This window comes from Haliotis cracherodii, unplaced genomic scaffold (genome assembly GCF_022045235.1).
Source record: "Haliotis cracherodii isolate W230 unplaced genomic scaffold, xgHalCrac1.p SCAF_16, whole genome shotgun sequence".
Classification (NCBI taxonomy): domain Eukaryota; kingdom Metazoa; phylum Mollusca; class Gastropoda; order Lepetellida; family Haliotidae; genus Haliotis; species Haliotis cracherodii.
The window spans coordinates 31,884,002-31,903,268 of NW_027266271.1; the positions used below are offsets into that span (position 1 = coordinate 31,884,002).

The 19,267-nt window shown below is 37.4% G+C and overlaps 1 protein-coding gene across 1 annotated transcript in view; it reads right to left on the reverse strand.

The window, feature by feature from the left end:
- LOC139463706 (receptor-type tyrosine-protein phosphatase T-like) overlaps positions 1-19,267 on the reverse strand; it is a 48,425-nt gene that overhangs the window by 16,827 nt on the left and 12,331 nt on the right. Inside the window, exon 3 of the mRNA XM_071244960.1 lies at positions 12,847-13,056. Coding sequence (XP_071101061.1) covers positions 12,847-13,056 — 210 coding nt within the window. The remainder of the gene's footprint in view (positions 1-12,846; positions 13,057-19,267) is intronic.

Consider the following 19,267-nt stretch of genomic DNA (forward strand, 5'->3'; position numbering starts at 1 on the left):
TGATCAGGATATATGAAAACCTTGACAATGTAAATTTCAATTTTGCCTAGAGTCCTATGCCAGAAGGCGGTGGCTCGTGGGCCAATCTGGTTGTACGGACCGCTGAATTCTGTGTTTTTATAGGAAAATGCCATGTGCCGAAACAGCCTGACATTCCTCTTTGTTAACATCAGCTATTCACGTCTTTATTTCTGGAGTATAACATTCCTGCAACCCTGATGCTGCAGACTGGCTTCTTCTACTGCAACATCGTCCTTCTTGACGCTCGATGGTGGGTGGGGAGCAGGACTGCTGAACAAGAAAGTGAGTGAGTGAGTGAGTTGGGTTTAACGCCGCTTTTAACAGTATTCCAGTTATATCACGGCGTGTCAGCTTAATGTGGGTGGAAAGCCCGAAGTGATGCAGGTCTCAGACATTTACCACTTCGGTGAAACACACGAGCATGGGTATGGTGCTGACAAACCTAGAAACATAATCGGGGCGAACCGGGATTCGAACCCACAATCATAGGTTTCTGGCGTGCCCAAGGAACGCAACTCTGCACAGCGAATCGCGGCGCCTTAGACGACTAGGCCACCCGTGCCCCCTGAACAAGAAAGAAGTGAGCAAAGCTCACATACCCCGTTATCCCCGCTGGTCAACAACAAATAGTAAATAGTTTGTTAATTAATGAAATATTACATATTTCTAACTGATTTAAACCTCAATGTTTTAAAAACGAAGATTGAGTTTAAGTGAGTTACATAAGAAGAATTATCAAAAGGACCAAAAATTGTTGATATAAAACACATAAAAAATGGAACAATATCATATAAGAAAATCAATAAATTAATAATTTGCATCTAGCCTTAACAGATATGATAAAGAATTCATAAATTCAAACTAACACAAAGCACAGATACTGATGATGATCTACATGTGTGGAAACAATTTTGGAAAATATATTAGCTATACAAAACCAGTCATCAAAATTTCTAAATTCCATCATGTTTCCATGAAAACAGCAAAAGAGAAAACTTTCAGAATCTTATAAAAGATTAAAAAAAACAATCATAGTGGTTAATGTAGCAAGTTTGCTGAAGCTAGGATACATTATATTGTAAACATGGATCCTACAAAAACTCTACCCAAAATTAATGTTTCACAATGATTCCATGGAAACGGCAAAAATATTCAGAATCTTCAAACTAGCAAAAGGCACAAGTACTCATTGTGGTTAATGTGTGTATAGAGTTTGGTGAAGCTAGGGTGCATATTTAAAAAGATATAGGCCGTACAAAACACCCACCCAAAAAGTTTAAGTTCCTTAATGTTTCCATGGAAACGGCAAAAATTAAAAAAAACATAATCTTCAAACTAGAAAAAGGCACAAGTACTCATTGTGGTAAATGTGTGTAGCAAGTTTGGTGAAGCTAGGGTGCATGGTTAAAAAGTTATGGGCCGTACAAAAGCTCGGACGGAAGGACGGACGGAAGGACGGAAGGACTGACGAACGGAACGCGATATACCCCCAATTTACTTCGTAAACGGGGGTATAATGATACTCTCATATCATGGCTAACAACACACCCACTGGTTCATCGAAAGCTAATAAAGGAAGGCACCTTTCTTCGTCATCTGATGAGGATTTATCTCCAATAATGAAAGAATCTTGGCCAAGATTCTTAGTCATTTTAACTATAGATAATAGTCCTTTAAAACTCAAGACACTGAACTCTAGTAGCAGCATCGTTAGAGATCGAGCTCGCCGTCTGTCAGACATGACAGAAGAATAGATTGCAACTGAATTAAAACCTCAAGGTGTCACCGCAGTAAAGCGGTTTACCAGAAAAGCAGAAGATTTATTTATCAATACCCAAACCTACCTTTTCACTTTGGCTCTCACAACCCTTCCAAAGTCCATAAAGTCAGGTTACTTTAACATCGGAGTTGAGGTCAGTGTTCCAACTCCACTCCGATGCTACAAGTGTCAAAAATTTGGTCATGGTGCCAAAACATGCACTGACAAGGCAAGGTGCTCCCGTTGCAGTGAAACTCATGAGAGTTCAGACTGTACAAAAGAGATCCGGTGTGCCAACTGCAACGGGGAGCACTTGTCCTCATCATAAGTATGTCCTGCTTTTGGTCTTGAAACCAAAATATTGAAACTCAAGCATACTAATAACATTTCATACACTGAAGCTAAAAAGTTAGTAATTCCTCAACAAACACCTTCTTCTAAAAGCTATTCAGCTGCCATCTCTTCTTATCCAGTTCCATGTACCAAAGTAACTACAGTCTCCATACAATGCTAGACTTCTATCTCGTGGTTGAAGGATGACCAAATTACCATTGATGACACCATTGAGGCATCTCAAAGTTTTCCAACGATATCAACATCTGCCACCCAAACTGAAAACATTCAATCACCACCTTCTGATCAAATTCATCACTCAGAGCCAGAACCAGACCCTATAAACGAAAAAGAAACATTTCAAGGCGAAGCCCATTTATCGAAATCAGCTAACAAGCAAATGAGGAGAAAAGCCAGAACACTCCAACACATAGAGGTACCTTCTCCTGTTACAACTTCTGTTGAGGTTTATAATCCGTTTGAGCCTCTGGAGATGGACGTCACTCCCACACAGCCAGTCCATGGGACTGGACGTCCCTCCCGCTCAAGATCCCCAGTGGAGCAGCCATGAGCTGCTCAGGTCAACTCATTCAATAGAATTGCAGAGGACTCTGACATACATAATTATAATGATCTCCAACTCTAATTACAAGATTTTAAACCATCAGCTTTATGTCTTCAAGAAACCTACTCCAGACAGTGTAATTCCTATCACTTCTTTTCACCTCTATGGGTTAAGGCCACGGGAGGTTCTTCAGTGTAAGTGAGGCAAGGTATCATCCACAGTCCTGTACCTCTCACTACTACCCTTGCTGTTGCCACCATACCCGTGCTCATGGGTTTCACCGAAGTAGTAAACGTCTGAGCTCTGCATCACTTCGGGCTTTTCTCCCACATTAAGCTGACACGCCGTGATATAACTGGAATAATGTAAAAAGTGGCGTTAAACCCACCTTACTCACTCACTCACTCACTCCCCGCCGTGATATTGCTGGAATATTGCAAAAAGCGGCGTAAAATCAAACTCACTCACTCACTCACTCATCTGTTCAGCAAAATGTTCTTCAAGCGCTATATGACCAGCTTCCTAAGCCCTGTATCATAATGGGTGATTTGAATGGGCATAATCCACTATGGGGTAGTGATTATACCAGCACTAAGGGGAAGAGTCAGGAATATTTTATTTCCAACAATGCTTTATGTCTTTAATGATAACTCCCACACATATTTACATCCCAATACATACTCTTCCCTTGATTTGTACATTACAGACTCTGATCTGTTGAATGAATTTGAGTGGTCAGTTTACGATGACCTCTGTGGAAGTGACCACTTTCCAACCATTCTGAAAACGGTTACCCCTTCTGATGTTTCGCCATCATCACCATGGAACTTTACGAAAGCAAACTGGCCTTTGTTTGAATTACTGTCCTCCAACAAATTAACTCCTGATTTGTTTATCAACGCTCCTGATCCTATCCAAATCTTCTCTTATGAATTTCACAAAATTTCTGATTAATGTATTCCGAAGTTCGCTGCAAATCCACACATCCGTAAACCATGGTTAAACAATGACTGCAAGCAGGCAAGTAAGGCACAGGAAAAGGCCGAAAACTATTTCCGTTGCCATCCTATGGTACCTAATTTGAATAAATTTATAATTTTAATAGCTAAAGCATGACATAATTGTTGAGCAAAATAAGCGCCAGTCATGGCAAACTTATGTCTCAAAAGTCAATTCACGTACGCCCATGTCTAAAGTTTGGAACACGATTCAGAAAATTAAATAAAATCCAGCATCCGCCATCTCCAAAATGGGGATGTACTACAAACTGAAACATCTGATGTTGCAAACAAACTCGTTGAAACTTTGGCTTAACATTCTTCCTCAACTAACTATGACCCTTAATTCCAAAACAATGAAAAACAGCAAGAAAAGAAAACTATTAATTTAAAATCAGATAACGGGGAAGATAAGGAACTTTTCCCTATTCATGAACTCCATAAGCCCTTGAAGAAGCTCATGACACTGCTACAGGAGCTGATAACATTCATTATCAACTCCTGAAACAGCTTCCGGAAAAACAGAAGTACCATAGATCATTTGGTTCGCTTAGAATCATTTGTTAAAAATGCAATAATAAATAAACAGCATGCAGTGTCTATCTTTTTGGATCTCGAAAAAGCATATGACACTTCAATGAAACAAGGTATTTTGAAAGATTTACATGATTTTGGATTGCGAGGCCGTTTGCCTCAATTCATATCCGAGTTGTTTTTTTCTGACAGGCAATTTCAAGTCCACGTGGGTTTTTACCCTGCCTGATCATTATAATCAGTATCAGGGTGTCCCAAAAGGCAGTATCTTGTCTGTCACTTTGTTTAGTATTAAGATAAACAGGTTATCTTAAGATTTAAATGATTCTATTGATAGATCACTGTTTGTGGATGATTTTAACATTTCTTGTCGTGGCAAAAGCATTGATACTATTGAAAGGCAACTGCAGCTTTCTTTAAATAAAATTCATAAATGGATTTAAGTTCTCAAAATCTAAAAGAAACTCCATTCATTATGGTAGAAAATATAAAAATCACAAAGACCGAGAACTAATATTAGATAAAACTCCTATTTAAGTTGTACAAGGAGCCAAATTTGTTTGCTCATCATTTGACCTTTCTGCCCCACATTACATACTTAAAGAACAAATGTCTGAAGGCCCTAGATTTGTTAAAAGTTGTCTCTAATTCTAAGTGGGGAGGGGATCAGAAAACCCACCTCCAACTATACAGAGTTCTTATCCGTTCTAAACTTGATAACGTCTGCATCATCTACGGTAGGGCTTGTAGATTTAGATACATTATTAGATACCGTTCATCATGAAGGCCTGAGGCTTTGTCTTGGAGCCTTCCGAACTTCACCTATTCACAGTTTATATGTGATGAGCCATCCTTTCAACAACGCCGCATCAAATTATCTTTGCAGTATATATAGAGGATTAGCCACTGTGTTCGGTTGTTACCGAAAAATCTACACACTCGTGATTAATCTGCCACAATTAGAACTCGGCAAAGCCTTGTTCTAATCGTTAATCCTTTTTCTCCCATAACAATACGCCATAAAAAGTCGAGCTCGTAGTTGAAGATTTCCCGTGTTGAGTAACCACTCGGGATTCCCCCCCAGCCTCGTTTTCGAATATGCTCCGTAAGACAACTGCATCATAAACAGGTAAAAAGGATCTAGCGAAGACAACTCTCACGAGTTTTCCGTGACAGGCAAGCCATTTGTTAGCATTCATGTTACGTTTTTTTAAAAGCTGATGGGAGTAACGTTTTGAGAATGAGTAATGTGATTTGATATTTGTTAATGGTTTTGTATTACTCGGCCAATAACTTTATTTGCATTCGTCTCCCCGTGACTATCATTCTCAATGCGCAACACTAAATAGGCCCACCTTTTTAGTGTATGTATATACGTTATTCGTTTATTTGTTCGCTAGAAACAAATGTTATAAAACCAATTAAGAGGAAATTAAATATTGTCTTATATATTGTGAAAGGAACTGTCAGGAGGATTGATCAGGCAAGATTCTATAAACACCAACTCAGCTGATTACATCTTCTCAAATCCATCAATGGATTGTAATATTTTGGACGAATTTTCCTCTTTAAAACTAATTTTACAGTGAATAATTTAATATGTAAAATGATGATTATTTCCTGTCATCTTTTTTTGGTTTTTGTTTTGTTCCTGAACATGGTGAGCACATGTGTTTGTATTATATATATAAAAAAAACTTATTCAGTGGACAATTTTTCTTTTGAACATAATATTTAACATCATGACACCAAAAATGTTACTAAATGAGTCATCAAATTTCCCAATATTTGTGAATGACAAGAAACAATGTCAATCTGACAAGCAAAATAATTGATTGTGTGTGAAACATAAATACATAGGATATATGTAAACAATAAATTATCATTTCAGTAGTTCTACAAATATTTGCATTTTAATACCCTTGTAATTTTACATTGTTATTTTACTGCAACAGTTACCTCCAAACTTTATTCTTTTGTTATTTTATCAGATTAGAAGTTAAGACTTACTGATAATAGGTAATTTAAAATTAACATTTTCTTCTTTTTATCTTCATGAAAACAAGACATAATTATAAATATGTATTTTAGTGACCTGTTCATATGTGATTTTTTTGGTAAAGAGTATTAAAACTAAAATTAGACATTGCTAATGTAAAGAAATGAGGTTTATGGTAAAATGTTATAAGAGGACCTCTTGTTGGTCATTTGTTCATCACCCATCAATTCGAGTTTTTCTTTACTTACCATGTTCTGAAAATTTACACATTAGAATACTTTAAGGTCTCTGATTAAAACAGCGACACAGCTTTCCACTCCCAGGCAGCCAATTAGATTATGTGAAAAAAATAAACCACTGTAATCCTTGTAATGGGAGAATAATAAATAAAAATAAACTGACGTCCAAAAGAAACTTTACAAACTGAAAATATAAATTTCAGACAAAGTATAAAAAATTTTTCGACGAAGTCTACCTAAAACACATAACTTGAATACAACAATAGTGTATGCAGAAAATGTTAATCGTTTGTTACATGTTTGCGAAAAAGTGAAAGACACGTGCACCACGGACAACTGCAAATGCACGTGCGGATAAGGGTATAAAACGATTGCAACGGCAAGTCAGACATCCGTAGTGATAAAAATACACAAAAGAAATGCCACGACTCACAGTCGAACAACGTGAACGAGCCTTGGGTATGGTACAGATGGGAGCCACCCACGTCCATATCGCACGAAACCTTCGGTTGCTCCCGTGTTGCGGTTACAAACTTGATGCAATGTTACAGACAGACAGGGCCGACCGCTGACAAGCCAAGAACTATCAGACCAAGTGACCACGCCCCATGATGACCGGTACTAGCGTACCTTGCACCTCCGAAATCGCTTCCTGACAGTGACGTCATCGGCGACAAATGCCTTAGGTCACAGGGTTAGTCGACAGACAGTGGCCAGGAGACTCAGGGCTCATGGAATCACGGCTTTTAGACCATACAGAGGATAGCTATTGACAGCGCAACATCGTCTGCGATTGAGATGGGCCCGGACTGTACGACGTTGGCAACGACGTGACTGGCAGAGGGTAGTCTTCACTGACGAAAGTCGATTCTGTATGTTTAGGGCTGATGGAAGACAACGTGTTTACCGCCGAAGGGGTGAACGAACGGCGGCGTGTTGCGTGCAGGAGGTCGTACCATATGGTGGAGGGAGTGTCATGGTGTTGGGAGGGATCTGTGGGCAGGAGAGGACACCGCTGGTCATCGTTGACGGAAACTTGACAGCTCAGCGTTACATGGATAACATTCTTCGTCCAGTTGTCCTACCATTTCTCCAACAGCAGCCAAGTGGTGTCATTTATCAGCATGACAACGCTAGAGCCCATACAGCCAGAATTGTCACTAACTTCCTCGCAGCTAACAACTTCAACGTCCTGCCGTGGCCTGCACGCTCACCCGACATGTCCCCCATAGAACACCTCTGGGACTTGATGGATCGTCGTGTTCGACAACGACCACACTCTCCAGCCAACCGGCAAGAACTGATCTTGGCCCTCCAAGAAGAATGGCGTCAAATCCCATGTGACCTCATCAAACGACTGACTTTTTCTGTGCGTCGAAGAGTTTTTGCGTGTATTGAGGCAGTTGGTGGTCACACACGCTACTAATGACTTGTTATTGAACGTGAGCGATTGTTTATGTACTCTGCCTCCTGTCCATGATTCTGAAAGCTCGAGTTTTGTACCACACCCAACTTTGGGGGGCTCTTACGTCATTCTCGGTTGCGGTATGATTGTCATTTTCAGTGTTGATGATGTTGATATATTGATCTTCTCAATACACTTTACTTCATGCATGTATGTTTTGTTGTTTTTGAGCAAGAGTGATTTCAAACTCTGGTAAAGTTTCTTTTGGACGTCAGTTTAATCGGTATTTGACTCGCCAAAGGCTCGGCAAATACCGATTAACTAAGACTCGGTTGATATTTCCCATATTAAAAAACACTCGTGATGAATCCTCTATGTATTGTCTGTTAATTCTGAAAATAATTAACTGTGATATTGAGTTTCTACCTATAACTAATAATATGAAATTAATTTTGAGATTATTTCATCCTATCTAAAATACAAAATATATTTTAAGATGCATAAATGTTCATCATTATTGATTTTTATTTTTTTTGAAAAAAATACCTAATAAGGTTGATTGGTGCCCACCATCTTTGTCTTCATCATTTTGTCTGTTCCCTACAATAAATCAAAATAGTTAAGAAAAAATATAAATACATATATTACTTTCCGGAGTTTATTTACATTTAGGTATGACTTAATACATTCAAGTTTAAACGGGGTATTGGTTTTTTTACATAATGAGTTTCTTAATTGTCCTGAGAAAGTATGTTTAAATAATTGAAGTCTTCATGTTTAAAAAATACCAAATAATTATAGGCCAATATACATTAATTATATTGATCTGGATGAACTCCTCCTTTTGAAAGGGGAAACAACAGCTGTGGTTGCAAAACAGCTTGGTCGTTAGATGTACGGTCCGTCCGGCAAAGATCGATCGGTTCCTTCATTAAAAAATTCGCTTTAGATCCAAATTATCTGAGTGTTTATTTTCTTAATATATGAAATATAAGTCTCAATTATTTTAATATAACTATGAAATATGTTTTTGATCGATCGGCTCTAGATCAAAACTTCGTTCTAACGTGACATTTCTTATGTGGTTGATAGTTATTTTTTTTAAAGATACCAAACAATATGGTTTGTTTCACTATTTCATCAGTATTTTTACATGAATTAATTAACTGTTTCATTAGCTTTGTTATTTGCCTTGAAAACGCCCAGTAAAGAATGTACCGGAGTTGCTCACCTGGTCCCGTAATATCGATGCGGTATCTCGCTTCGGTTACCTCATTCTGCAACTGAATCTGGTACATTGGGAGGCCGAAATTCTCTGATATATCTCCACATATCACACCCCTTCTTCCCCCACAAATTTTCTCTCGGTCACCAACTTTCGGCAATGGAAACATTGTCACTACGGTAATGTTTTGCCAGCTTGGGTTTTCCTGTACTAGACGACCTCGGGTATCCCCGATCCGAAAATAGTGCCGTCAATTATTTTTAGACAGACAATCAAAACGCGATGACACAACTCTCCACTCTCAGCCAGCCAATCAGATTGGGTGAAACAAAATCAACCACTGCTGGTGAGTGAAGATCAAGCCCTGTTGTGGGAGAACTCTAAATTACGTTCTACTAAATCCAAACCAGCATATGACTGTGTTTTTAATCCTCTTTACAAAAATCTCTATAATAAAAGAACCACTTGGAATAAAAATACAATCAGATGTTTCTGCTGCTCAAATCAATCTTGAAAACATAGCCCCCACTCGGCTTTTCACTTCACCACTATGACAGTTAGTGAAGCCAGAGGCGGACCTAACATTAACTAAACTCAAGAAATCCGACACAAATCAACAATTTATCAACAGCAATATAATGAATTACGAAGCACGTATGACACTTACAGATCTATATTTACAGATGGATCCAAGGATGGTGATGCTGTTGCTAGCGCAACCATCATTGGATCCAGGACTATCTCATCCCTGTTACCAGATAACTGTTCTATTTTCACAGCAGAAGCAAATGCTATTTTAACAGGACTAAAATATATCGACAACCAATCTAAACATATAGAGATTATCATTTTTTCAGACTCTCTTTCTTGCCTTCAGGCTATTAAAAACATGTCTTCCACACATCCACTTTTAATAGAAATTATTGAATTGTTTAATGATCTTGCTACTGGCAAATACAACATCGTTTTCTGTTGGTTAGCCAGCCATGTTGAAATCACTGGGGTCACAATGGCCGATGCTGCTGCAAAAGCAGCACTAAACAAATCTGTGACACCACTTCTTATCCCATAGAGTGATATCAAACCTGTAATTAGATGTTACATCCGAGATCTGATGCAAAAGAAGTGGGACACCCAAGTAGGTATATATAAATTACATGAGATAAAACCAACTATTGGCTAAACCTACTTGGGTTGTTAGTCCAGATTTGAAGAGGTCATAATACGACGATGTCGTATTGGCCATATCAGATATACAAATGGATATATATTGAAAGGTGAGGATCCTCCATTCTGTATCCCTTGTGTTTTGTAACTAATAAATGATCTTTTAAAATTGGTAGAATAAATTGGATAACTAAGATTGTTAGTGACTGTACCTCGAAGGGGGTTGACGTAGCACAAATATATTGTCCTCCGGAGATAGTACGTAAGTCCATTCACAGTTTATTTATTACTGCCACGGTTTTAATCGCAGAATATGTGTTCTTTTAATTTGGCTAAATTGACAATAATCGCCAACTCCTGAAGGGATGATGTAAATCCTGCTGGGGTTCATGGAGGAAGCTAAAGTACTGAAAGTCCCCATGGACCCTAGTATGGGGATCTACCTTCAGTTGCTGGCGATCTATAGCTGTTTTATATAAGGTATTGTCCTGTCTAGTGATGTATTTTTATGGTTCCATGCTAGTTTTAAATCATAATCTGTGATAAGTCTAGTTATTTAACTGTCCGTTGTTGACAGGTTTTTATAGTTTACATGTATTCATTATATATAACCTTTGAAAGTCACGATATGGCTGAGATATTGCCGATGTGACTTTAAATTTTACTCACTCACTCACTCTATTGTCACAGCAGAAGCCTGCTATTTTAACAGCACTAAAATATATCGACAACCAAACGAAACATATGGCCAATATGACATCGTCTTTTGTTGGTTACCAAGCCATGTTGGTATCATTGGTAACACAATGGCCGATGCTGCTGCAAAAGCAGCACTCAGCAAATCTCTGATACCACTTTTTATCCCATACAGTGATTATAAACGCGTTATTAGATCTTACATCCGTGATATAAGAAAAAGAAGTAGGACACCCAAATAGGTATAAATAAATTACATGAAATTAAACCAAATATCGGTTACACCTACTCGGGCTGTCAATCCAGATTTGAAGAGGTCATGATGTGATGATGTCGTATTGGCCACAGCAGATACACAAGTGAGTTCTTATTAAAAGGTGAAGATCCTCCGTTTTGTATCCCTTGTGATGAAAGAATCATGCTCAAACATGTCCAGCTTGACTGTATTGGTTTTTCCATCACAAGGGATAAATATTTCAGTGTTAAAATAGTTAGGGACCTATTTAATGATGTAATTCTCATTTAATATTATGCTTTTTAAAAGAAATCGAACTTGTCCATAAAATTTGATGTACTTAATGTATTATTTTATTAATTGGTAGTGCTAATTATCAACTTAGATTGTGAGTGGCTGTACCCTCGAGGGGGGTTGAAGTAGCGTAAAATTATTGTCCCCCTAACAGGGTATGTAAGTCCCAAATCATTCGAAGTATTTTTATGCATGCCAGACTTTTAAACGTAGCATTTTCGTCATTTTAATCTTAGGCTTAACTGGTAAACTATTGCCAGTGACTGTAGGGTGATATACATCCTACCGGGGTCCAAGAAAGCACAGGTACTTTAAGTCCCCATGGTCCCTATTATGGTGATCACCCTTCAGTGACTGACGATCTCAATCCCATTTTTATATTGTGTTGTAAACTGATACTTTCTGCTTTTAAATATTCTCAACTAGTTCTAAATCAAATATGTGATATTCTAGATACTGTACTGTCCATCGTTGACAGGTTTTTATTTAGTCTAAATATATGTATTATTAATGTACTTCTCGTGACGATATGGCTGAAATACTGCCGATGTGACGTTAAATTTTAACTCACTCACTCACTCTCACACCCCTCTACTTGCAAAGGCTGCTGTGCGACAATGTGGGCTCGAAGAGCTTCCTCGTCCTCAAAACCCGCCAGACCTTGCACCAAGTAATTTTCACCTGTTTCCTTAACTGCAACAACACCTTCGTGGAAAGCGCTATGACGACAACAATGACCTCAAAGCTGCCGTGAATGGGTTTTTCTGGTTGGCTTCAGAAAACTTCTTCCTGACAGGAATTGAAAAGCTTCACTATCGATACAGTGTATTCAAAAGCAGGAAGATTATGTTGAAAAATCAAATAAAAAATACTTTCACAATAGTAGGTTTTGTTTGTTAGGCTTAGAACCGTTTGACCAGTCTCCGTAAGTACCTTGGTTCACAGAGAAACTAGTTGAATTCACACAATGTTGTGTCAGTGTAGCCCGGTCAACTGACACACGCCGCCACGTCATACCCAAAGTTCGAGCCCCACTGCGGTATATGTTTCAAAATAAGGTATTGACGAGTGACAGATAACAACCAATGTGAAACTCGAAATGGGACATTTGAGATTTTGTTATAAAGTTCATAAATATTCAAGTACGAGGTTGGGTTTGACACAGTTTTGTCACTTCTTGGTATAGAGGATCTACCACATCAAAGCTTGAGAGCTTAAGTTAATTAAACAGTTCCAAGAAGTAATAAAAACATGTCAGGTCAATGAATAAAAGAATAATATAAGGATATCACTTTGACTAAGAATATAGACACTGATCTATTTGATGTATAAAAATACATCAGCAGATTCAAATCTAACATAAACATGCAACATACGATGATCCCTGTGGTAGACTGTAACATGATGTATCCTGTACTGCCGTCCCAGGTCCACCCTCCACATACTCGAGGAGTTGGCAGCAGAGTGGAAGCAGGAGCCGGACTCCATGACCTGGGTCCTGTTGCCGTCCACAGCCTTGTCTGGAGTCCAGCTGTCACCATGTGTTCCAGATGTAGAGGTGGCTGTCTCGTTGAAGGCCACGTTCTCTGTAGGAAGGACATGTTGATATATGTTACTCAAACTCAGTCGAGCACGTGAATTAAGAGATGTGCTGGTAGCACAGCAAAAAAAGTGTAGGTTTCCGTCTTCCGGAAACCTTCCGGATACCTTCCCATTTTGGATCCGGCCCGGATACCTTCCGGAAACCTTCCGGAAACCTTCCAAAAAAAATGTCAAAATTTGGGGGGTGCATTTTGTTCACTTAAGTGTGAAACACATAAAAAAATTAACTTGAAAATACCAAGCAATTTGAAGGTTGTTGAAGGCATCTGGAAGGTTTCCGGAAGGTTTCCGGAAGGTTTCCGGAAGGTATCCGGATGCAAATTTTCTTCATGACTTGCTTCTGGTAAATAATGTTAGCCTGTGCATTACAGATACCTGTTGTAATATTCTGTGTTATTTTAATGGTAAATATCCTCCTAAAACATTTTTGGAGAAGAAAATTGTTCAATTTCATATTTTGTCCTTTTCGGATGTTAATGGTATTTAATGAACAAACATCAGTTCTTGTATAATGATATCCTTAAATTTCATGTCCAGACTTCCAGTTTGTACTGAGAAAAAGAAAAAGTTACAGGTACCTGTTGTAATATTCTGTGTTATTTTAATGGTAAATATCCTCCTCAAACTGAGATATGTGGGCATGCATTGTTCACAAGTTGTTTTGCGACATGGGTCCAATGTGTGAAGCTTATTGCTGGTGTCCGCCACCATGATATTGTTGCAATATTGCTAAAAGTGGCAAAACAGCATTCTCACTCAGAAAAAAATGGAAAGTCATTGGCTATGTGCTTTGGCATTTGGCCCTGGTGAGATTAACAGATTAGTTTGGGACAGTGTAGTTTCATGGGAATATAAAACAGAATACAATTGTCCCAAATTGGTGCATAAGACTAATGGCATCCATAGAAAACACCTAAATAAAGTACAGAAAAAATATCAATGTCATTTGTCTACTAAGGTGGAACTACAACTTTTCTTAAGTATTTATAGTAGGAAAACATTCAGGGCATTAGTACATTTCATATTTGTTCAGCACCTATGTTATGGCTGATCAGTATTATATATCTTTATGCTAATGAAGCAAAACAAATCATGTTTTTGGAAAAAAATCTTATTTATTGATTATATGGCATTTCATTGGTACATATCACAAATTGAAATTTGATCAAGCAAGAAGAGGAACTAGCATAAAGTAACCAGTGGTGTTTGCAAGGCCTTACAGAACAGACGCTTCAATGCCATTTTCTAAATAAACAAATTAGTCAAATCTCAGAAGAATTTTATTGAAGAAGAATATCTAAAGTCAATTATGTTTCTGCAGTAAACCACAAAAGTCATTCAGATTTGTATGGTCAGCATCGGTGTACACAACCTGGACATAGTCACAGTGCTTTGGCATAAATTCATTCAGACTTCATTAGTGTCATAATAAAACCACCTACAGTCACGCTGATGTGGCATTATTCATTCAGAATCATCACTTTCTGAGGTGAATCTGTTGCTTGTTGTCAGGAGTACTGTTCATCTTCCGGCGAGTCCCTTGTCTGAATTGTGTGAGCAAGATCTTCTTAAACGTAGCTGGTGTCAGATTGTGAAATCCAGGTACCTGAAACATTTCATAACATCTTTAGAAACTTGTTAGTCAAAAGTTATGAAACACACACATATTTACAAATGTTTAAAGTTGTTTTCTCAAACAGTGAGGTATTGACAATTTATCTTGCAACTGATATTTAACCAATCTTTGAACATGTAAATAAGCCAATGCAAACAGAAAAGTGTTCAGAAAATACAAAAATGTATCCGGTCTTCTAAAACAATACCACAAGGTTCACCTGAATTTTGCTTGAATGTTTGCATTACATCAAAATGTAACGAAGGGTAAACAAGACTATGCAAAACTAAGTTACATAGGTTCTTATACATAAATACATAAATGCAACTATTCATAATTATCAAAACACATGTCATGTAAGTGATCTCAAAATACAACATAATGAGCGAGTGAGTTGGTATAGTTTCATGCAGCTTGTTAGCAATATTCCAGCTATGGGCTTCACACATTGTACCCATGTGGTGAATTGAACCCGGGTTTCAGAGACTGTTTCACCCACTAGGCTACCCTTGCACACCAAATACAAAAGAAAGTATATTAGGAATTCAGACAATAGATATTCTCACCAAATTCATTAATTCATTAATGGAAGCTATATTGAAATTCAAATTTTGACAAATTAGGATGAGACTGTAGAAGCATTTATCTAAGTTATTATGGATATTAAATATCTACCGTTAATTGGTAGTCCATCATAGACAGTGATAAGAAATTCAACTGAAAAGTACAACCTGAACCATCAACTAAAAACTATGTATATTACATTAAAGGGGCCGGTCATGTATTACCGGTATGTTCTCATTCATTTTTGACACAACCCTCCCTGAAAGAAAATGCAAAGCACTTTATATTTTATTGTCCATTTTGTCAAAAGTCTCCCCTAGAGACTCTCACATTTTGGGGTGACCCTCCCTGTTTGTTCTGATCTGAATTCAAATATTCATGACTCATTATCATATTTTATCATTCATCCTATCTTTTTTGAAAATTAACTAAATGAAGATTAACAATAACATGCAAATCTGCCAAAATATTGGCCTGGCAAAGTTTAAATTAATCATAATTTCTGTTATAAAGTTTTGGATCCATCGTCTGTTTCTAAATACAGTGAAACCCAACTTTGACTTGTGTGGCATTGTTGAATCATCTACCTAATGTTCTTTATGCATTGATATGCATCTGCACAGAGTGGTCAATGTCTGTGTCTGACACATAGTGTGCTACAAGGGAGACATCAGTTTGTGTCTAGCCAAACTGTCTGATAATCTCAAGGGCTGCCTTGGTAGCATCAAGGGATGTAGCTAATCCTAAATAAACATAAAACAAGTGACACCATCTCTTCTACAGAACACATGATCAAAGCCTGCCCCACCTTTGATGTTTATTACCTTGCTACTCTAAAAACAGCTAATTAGCAAAATGAACTCAATGTCAACTCATTGTGGACTAGGGATTAACAGGGCAAATTAGTGTCGGGTGGGTATTTGTACTTGCAATTGTCTGTTAATTACTTAATTGAGTAGTGACGGCTTAGTCAGTTGTGCCTTTACAACTGCTATACAGCTTATCGAGTCAGTTTACTATGTAACATGCTTCTTGGGACCAAGGAAATGTATCTTGCTGGATAACAGTTTTTTTCTAATTTATCAGAGATCAGAAATAATAATAATGACGTTTTTGATGTGCATTTCTTTGTTGTGTTCACTGGGATGATGGTGATGGTGTTTCAATTATTAGACACTATTTATTCCAAAAGAGGAATAGGGTTGGTGAAGAGGCAAAGCTTATTTGAACAACATATATATTGATATACAGAAACTGTACAACAAACAGATTAACTGTATCTACAGTTGAAACTATCATGATGCAAATTTTCAATGAATCAAAGTCATATCTTTTCAAGACTCAGATCAGGTTGTAGTGATTGAAGGTCACATTAAACTTGCTAATTTCAAATCATTCATCCCACACTTATGATTTGGTTTTCTGTTTTATGCCGCACTCAAGCAATATTCCGGCTATATGTAAATAATCGAGTCTGGACCAGACAGTCCAGTGATTGACATCATGAGTATCGACCCACACAATTGGAATCAATGACATGCATCAACCAAGTCACCGAGTCTGATCGCCACCTGATGGCGTTAGTCAACTCTTTAGACGAGCATTGTCGCCCGTAACGGAAAGTATTGGGTTACAAATATCCCTTGTAAAACCTTTCAACATGTTCAAATGACACATCAAAAGGCCATTGTGAAAAATTGCACCATGTTAGGATTCTTAAATACAGTTTCAGCTTGACATTGAGTACTTTAAACTTTAAAGTGAAAAATACATTCACAACAAGTGAGCTGTGTCTGCCAATCAGAGTCGGTGAGTAAATTGGAGTAGGGGACTAATTTCGAAGGTAAACTTGTTTCAACGTTTAACAACTACATGCATTTGTGTTTGTATGAGACGACGTGTGTTTAATTCCATATATTTCACTTCAAAGCATGTTATCACAATAAATTGAGTCGGGTATAGGATAAGTTGGAGTAGAGGCTAATTTCTATTGTAAACTTGTTTTAACATTTCACAATTATTGGTCTTTGCAAGTTATCAATCCTAGTTTAATTTCATTCATTTTACCAAGGTAAAAAAAAAATAAGGTGTCATTTTCGTCAAGTAATAATCGCCGTTTTCGCTTTGGCGAGTATTTCGCCAGTCAGTGCTGTTTTGCTAAGGTGTCATTTCAGCTATAACCCGCTTATTGCACATTATTAGTTTCAATTTATATTTATAATCATTTTAACCACTGTAATAAGTAAAAAATGAAATAAAAGTATATAGAAAATAAACAAGCACTTGTTATAAAATGTGCATCCGCAGGCAATATTTATAAGATAATCCTGCATGTAGCTGTGGCCATCACACTGAAGATGCACTTCACTTCTTTCTCATATGTCCAAATTACAATGATTTAAGACAGAATATGTACTATTATGTTAAGGGATATGATCTAAATTCAATTCTATTAGGTAATCCTGAAAGGACGTCAAAAATAAACTTAGAAATTCTTAAATCAGTAGAAGACTACATTCAGCTATCCAATAGGTTTTGTGATTGTACATAGCATCTTAAATTTATAATACTATTCCTTGCCGTATATTGCAGTACACTATTACTACTAAAAATGCGACCTGACAGCGCCGACAACGTAGTTTCTATAATAAGAACATGTATATAATTGTATTCCTTGACTTTACTTTTGTCATATCATATTGTATTCTAATTCTGGAGCGGTATTCAAATAAGTTTTTGCTTGTTTACCCATCCAGTTCACATATAAATGTTTAAAACAATATTTAGTAAACAAATAATTTAAACTCATGCAACAACATAGTGTGTGGAGACGATAGACCACTGAAAAGAGCATATATATGCACATCCAATGACCCCTGACATCACAAGGCATTGTTTTGCCAGTGTGTCAGGCAACAGAATACTACGAATTACATCACAGGGTACTGTGACCTGTTTGAAAAGTTAGGTACTGTATTCTAAAGGTAGGCCCAAAATTCTAGACAATCCAGTGATTGATATTGTGAACATCAATCCACACTGTTAGATGGTCACTGTCAGATGCCATGAACCAGGTCACCGAGCCTATCACCTGATCTATTAGGTTATCTCTTATGGGTGAGGCTAAAACGGCACCTCAGCAAAATGTCACTGATTTCTCCAACGAAAACAGCACCTTGATTTGGCAAAAAGGGCTACTAATTGTTGTCTGTTATCTGGAGAGACATGTTGATTCCTGGCCGAAATATATATAAATGAAATTTCTATAAAATAACTATTTATTTCCTACTTACTAAAATAAATATGACATATATAGTATACCTGTTGTCCAGTTTCTTGACATTTTCGCCAGACTCAGGTTCAGCTTGACATTGAGCTAATCTGAGTAAAGCTACTTAAAACTTCAAAGCATGTGATCTTTCAATGATAAGTTTAGTTGCACCTCCCAATCAGAATCATGAGTAAATTTGAGCAGAGGCTAATTTCTAATGTAAACTATTATTAGGTGACTAACATTTAACAATTATTTGTGTTTGCAAGTTTAATTGCATTTATTTTACTTCAAAGAAATCAAAGCATATTATATTTTCACAATAAGTTTAGTTGCATCTCCAAATCAGAGTCGGCAAGTAGATGCTATTTTTTAATGTAAACCTTTTTGAACATTTCTCAGTTATTTGTGTTTACAAGTGACCATGCAAGTTTAATTTCATGTATTCGGGCATATTCAGACCCAAGGTAAAAAAAATAACAAGGTGCTGTTTTCACCAGGCAATAGTAGGCGAGGTACTATTTCCCTTTATAGTATAACCCTCTCTTACAACTAGCATAGGTTGATGGGGACCAATTCCAACCCGGAATCCCCAAATGAGTGGGTATGGTTTTATGCTGTTTTTAGCAATACGACGGCAAGGGACACCTGACATAGACTTCACACATTGTACCCATGACAAGAATCGAACCTTGGTCTTCAGCACTTCAACCACTAGGCTACCCCACCGCCAAAATTCCCAACA